General features: G+C 35.7%; 1 protein-coding gene across 1 annotated transcript; it reads left to right on the forward strand.

Moving 5' to 3' along the window:
* Positions 1–281: 281 nt before the first annotated feature.
* On the forward strand, positions 282–4,928 carry LOC147313074 (uncharacterized). Its single transcript, XM_086263938.1, has 8 exons — positions 282–444; positions 521–841; positions 965–1,237; positions 3,367–3,453; positions 3,555–3,583; positions 3,768–3,824; positions 3,920–3,988; positions 4,694–4,928. Exons 1-8 carry the CDS (start codon positions 282–284, stop codon positions 4,784–4,786), a joined length of 1,092 nt encoding a protein of 363 aa, XP_086120064.1. The 3' UTR covers positions 4,787–4,928.
* The last annotated feature ends 435 nt before the right edge of the window (positions 4,929–5,363 follow it).

Genomic DNA, 5,363 nt, shown 5'->3' on the forward strand with positions numbered 1-5,363 from the left:
TGTGCCCACATTCTCACCAAAACACTTCCCCTTCAGTTCTCAGGAAAAAAAAGAGCAGTAAGTATTTACACAACTGCATGTATCATCTTCTCCTTTTTTAAGGCATCAAACACGTCACAAATGACTCATTTTAAATTTGCAGGGTTTTTGACAGTCTGGTGTGACCTTTGACCTCTAATTTTCTTTGGTTCATGTAGTTATTAGAAACAACAGAATGCTGTGAATTAGAATTCTCAGGGAAAGGACTCTGAACGTTTTAACAGTTACAGTGAGGTGGTGAGATGATAACCACAGGAAGTCAGCACAGCCTCTACATGAAGCTCTGTTTCAGAGACTGTGACTGTCATTTTTGTGAAAAGCAGGAAGGAGAAAGACAGACAATGACGACTCAGTTCAAATGGATTAAATTCTTTTCATCAGTTTTACTAATGCTTCAAGTAACAGGTAAGAATACAAATACATTTATAAATGAAATTAGAAAAGTCAAGTTTACACAGTTGATTTGATTTTATCTTCACAGCAGCAGCAGTTGAGTTTATTATCAGGGATGAAGGTGAGGTCACTTTGTCATGTGAAAATGTGACAGATGATCAAGATAAATGTGACAGAACTACCTGGCTCTTCAGTAAATCAAACACAGCAACAATAACACTGTTTGAACACGGGGAGATTCACCAAGAGGCCAAAAATAAATCAGACAGACTGAGTGTTACAGCAAAATGTTCTCTGGTTATAAAGAAGCTCACAGCTGAGGATGTTGGTCAGTACACCTGCAGAAGGTTCAACAAATCAGGACAAAAAGAAGGTTCAGACTCTGTAGCTGAGCTGTCTGTTGTTAACCGTGAGTATTTCATCATAATGTTTTCAAATTGTTTGAACATCAAACTGAAACATTACAATAACTATAATTACAGTGATGATTACTGTAAATGTTATTCTTGTTCTCTTTTCTTTTCTTTAACAGTAACTGAACATAAGGATGATGACACAGTGACATTAAACTGCTCTGTGTCCACATATCAAGAATGTAAATACACTGTGAAGTGGCTCTATGGTAACAAAGACCTGAGGATGTCACAGTCTGCCTGCTCAGCCAGTGTGATCTTTACAAGATTTGATCACATTTACACATCCAAGAGTTCTGAGATGTTGAAGTGCCAAGTGACACATGGTGGAGACGTGCAGGAATTTATCTTCAGGATTCTATCATTTGATCAAGAAACACATGAGAATGCAAGTCAGTTCATACGATAACTTTATCTGTTATAAAAAGTAAACTATTTTGTGTGTTTTAAGGTTTCATTTACTTTTTTTTACTTTGAGAGTGTCTTCAGAAGATAAAATAGCAGGGAGTTGAGGTGCATGGTTGTGACAACAAATTCTTTGTTGAGCAGGCAGGGATATTGAATCCCTGAAATCAGGCTGTGTTACTTATGCGCTACTACTTCTTTGTACTCCTCGCTAGACCCCACCAGCCCTTCCTCACGTGGCACCACCACACAAAATATGACTCTCTTTATCACTTCTGAGGGGTTGAAGGCTGCTGGTCTATTATTTGCTCACATTGTTCTGTCATAATGGATTGCAAATGTGGAAAGTGTGGTCTGAGTAAAAAAACTAAACCCAATCCAAATAACAATAGAGATTAGCAAAATAAATCAGGAAGTAACTAAGTACTGAGACAGTGACTAACATATGAACTTGACAGAGAAGGGAAGGAAAAAGAACAACAGACTAAACCAAATAACCTTAACTAGACTTGAGACTCAAGCTACTTGAACAAATGTTAACCAAGAATAAATAAACTAAGAACCACACGGAGCATTAAATACTAAGATGAATTGAAAAGTAAGTAAAACTCTATTCATATAACACCTGTTAATAAAAGGATCACAAAGTCTTCACAATAAAAAACAAAAAACAAAAACAAAGCAAAAATAAGGTTGCCTAAGTGCACGTCCAAAAGATTAATATTTTCAGTTGTTTTTGTTGGAAAAGTCCACAAACTATCATTACATTTCATTACATGGTAAAAAAATAATGCACTCATTTGCTGTCTGTGAAAAAAATAAAATAAAAATAAATAAATGCCATTAGCATTTCTTAAAACTAAATTGTTTGTTTTGAAGACAAGAAATCCTGTAGATGTGTAGTAATGGGACAAAAGAAAAGAGGGAAGGTAGTTTGATGCTTTTCCACAACAACAACCAAATGTTGAACTTTGACACAAGAGGCTGAACTTCATATTCTACTTCCTACTAAAAGTCAGTGAAAACAGTTGTTCAGTGAAGTTACAATCATGACCACGACCATAGCTATATGTCAGGAACGAGCTGTGTGGCAGCAGTTGTACCCAAAATACAGGACTCAGAAGATAAAGAATAAACTTAAAAGTTTATTTATTACTCTTACAAAATCAAAAAAAGCAGGTCAGGAGCAAATAGTCTAACAACTAGAAACCTTCTAAAAAAATATACTCGAGAACATTTGTGCTGGGTGGTCCTGGGACAGGGACATAAGAACATTAGGAAGAACACGACAAACAGCAAAGGGAAACTGATACAACATATACATACAGCATAATGAAGGAACAATGCAAGAGGTGGAAGAGCAGCTGAAACCAATCACAGAAGAAGAGACAAGGGAAGCAGAACTAAATACAAAGCACTAGCAGTCAGAGACTATTGAAATAAGACAGCAAATAGCAAACAATGAGACCAGGACTAAGTCATATGAACTTGATACACAGAGAGGATAAACAAACATGGAGACAAGATCGGAGGGACGCAATTGGAATGCAAGTGGGAAAAACAACCTACCATCAACAGTCAGGGGACTAAAGGCACAGATAACAGGAACGTAAACATTAGACTATAAACAGCTCAAACATAAATCCCATCTCAAAACCAAACACACAGAATGAGCATAAAGAACTGTTAAACAGGAGCACAGCACTAAAGGCAAGAAATAAACCAAACAAACTTATATATGAGTTAAATGAAAGAAAACCAGTGAAAAGTAAGAAATTACAGAAAGCAACACAGAATACAGAACCATAATGCAAAGATGATCAAAGATATAAAACTAAAGAACATGAACATCCCAGAAACAACAATAAACCCTGTATTCAAGACTGAGCGACATGACAGCATGTTATTTTATTCAGGAAGGATGAACTTTTAATGAACTAAAGCAGGTTGTTTCCAGACCTTAACACAACCACAACAGTGTATAAATAAAAATAAGTATATTTGATTTATTATTTATTTGTTGATAGCTGAGTGTTCTCTTCTCTTTTACCTGCAGGACACTAAACAGACAGGAATCTGCAGCTGAAATTATCTTAATGCTTTTCTTTTTCTCCAGGATGGTGGATGTTTATTGTTGTACTGCTGGGGTTATTAGCACTGATAATAAGTGCTGTTATAGCCATCAGATGGAAGAGAGCTAAAGGTGAGAGATTTCACCAGCCTGAACTTGTATGAACAAATGGAATGAAAAACCAGAATGAAATTTAATTCTAAAAACTTGAATTGATTTCTCTCTTTGTTTAGGAAAAAAAATGGAGACTAATGAAAATCCTGTGAGTTATATCATAATTTCTTAAACTTTGTTAGTGTACTCATACCACGGCCGTTCACTACAGTTACTGTGTTATATTTTTTATCATGAGGCCAGAAGATAAGTGTTTTTGTCAGCTTACCCAACTGACCTGGTGTGCTTACAGTCTGCTGTGTTTATGAGGCTTCTTTGTTTGTTTGTTTCAGGAACTGAATTTAAACCCTGCAGTGACTCCGTCTGCTCCAGGAACCATTCAGGAATCTGTGAGATTAAATAGTTACTCAGCACTTGTATTTGCTCTCTTATATGTTGAATCTGAGCATTACTGAGCAGTCTCTATGTTGTCTTCACTGTGCAGGCTGCACCTGAATACCTTGTTCCCTATGCCTCCATCAGCTACACCAACAAAACCACCAGTAAAACGCAGGTAAGCTGTCCTGCTGGTTGTACAATTGATGTCAGTTAATAACAATAAATGAATAAGCTGGTTCTCAGGAGGATATTTCCTCTATTTTTTTAGGATTTTATTTCAGGATTTGTTGTTGTAACAACCCCTTTTTGTTCAGAAGGAGGTGCTGTATAAAAAATATACACTAAAACACAAAACATGGAGGTAATGAGTTGACATCATAACCTCCTGAGAACCATCCTAATTGATTAATGCCAACTCTAGATGTTACCAAATGAGGAACATGAGACCTGTGACAGCCTGATTGCATAAGAATAACAGCAGAAATGTGAGAAAGAAGGCTGAAACTCACATTGAGGAAGTGATATTACAGTATAATTACAGCAAAACATTAAATTATTGTGTCAATAACTCGTGAAGAAAAGAGATTGAGAGATATGATGTTTACATTCAGACAGATTTGAATGTCTGTGCTTTTTATGCTTGTGCTTTAGTTTATAGGTAAAAATAAAATGAACATGTTTATAACAGAAGGATTAAAAACGTCAGTTGGTTTTTCCAGTTTTATCGTGCGTTGTAAGTGTATAAATAATCTGTGCTTAGACATTTAACGGTCACATTTTTGTTTGTCTGTGTTGTTCTCAGGAGCACTAAGTGGAGATCTTTTATTCTTCTTTACTTTCTGAGATGTGATTATATTTCCTGTGTTGTGTGTGCTTCCAGGTTCGAGACAAAAATGAAGGTGAGAGAGTTACGTACTCCACTGTGAAAGCTTCCTCCATGGATCCCAGCAACCTCTATGACACCATCAAGTAAACAAAAAGCTTCTCATCTAAAAGAGCTGTTGGGTTGCTCAGTTGAAAAAGAGAAAGCTGGCACGACAATTAAACAAACATATTGTTACATACATTTATTACAGTGTGTTGTGATACTATCTGCAGGTGAAATGAAATAGTTGCTCGGGAGTTGATGCCATGTCAGATTTGGCAGTGATGGAGGGAAAGTTTATCTTGTCTATATATGTTCTCAACTTTCATTTCGGTTTTTACATATTTGTCACATTTACATGTTTCAGATCATCAATAATAATATAATATAATATAATATAATATAATATAATATAATAATTGGACAAAGACAACCCTAGTAAATACAAAATACAGTTTTTAAATGATGTTTTCATTTTTAAGGGGAAAGTTTATTCAAATCTACTTTGGCAGTCGAGAGTTTGTGATAACTGAAAAAATTTTATTTACATCACTGTGAATGTTTTTTTTTTATTATTGTTTGCATAACGTGCTGTGTAACCCAAGTAAGGTTGAGCTGCAAGGCATGAACTGATGGCCAGACATTCAGGAGTTTCTGGTAGAGAGCAGAATTTATGGTTTCATCA

This window comes from Aulonocara sp. 'chitande type north' Nkhata Bay, linkage group LG15, assembly GCF_057382095.1.
Source record: "Aulonocara sp. 'chitande type north' Nkhata Bay isolate Kocher_YH1m ecotype deep benthic linkage group LG15, A_spYH_male_GT1.1, whole genome shotgun sequence".
In the NCBI taxonomy this organism is placed as follows: domain Eukaryota; kingdom Metazoa; phylum Chordata; class Actinopteri; order Cichliformes; family Cichlidae; genus Aulonocara; species Aulonocara sp. 'chitande type north' Nkhata Bay.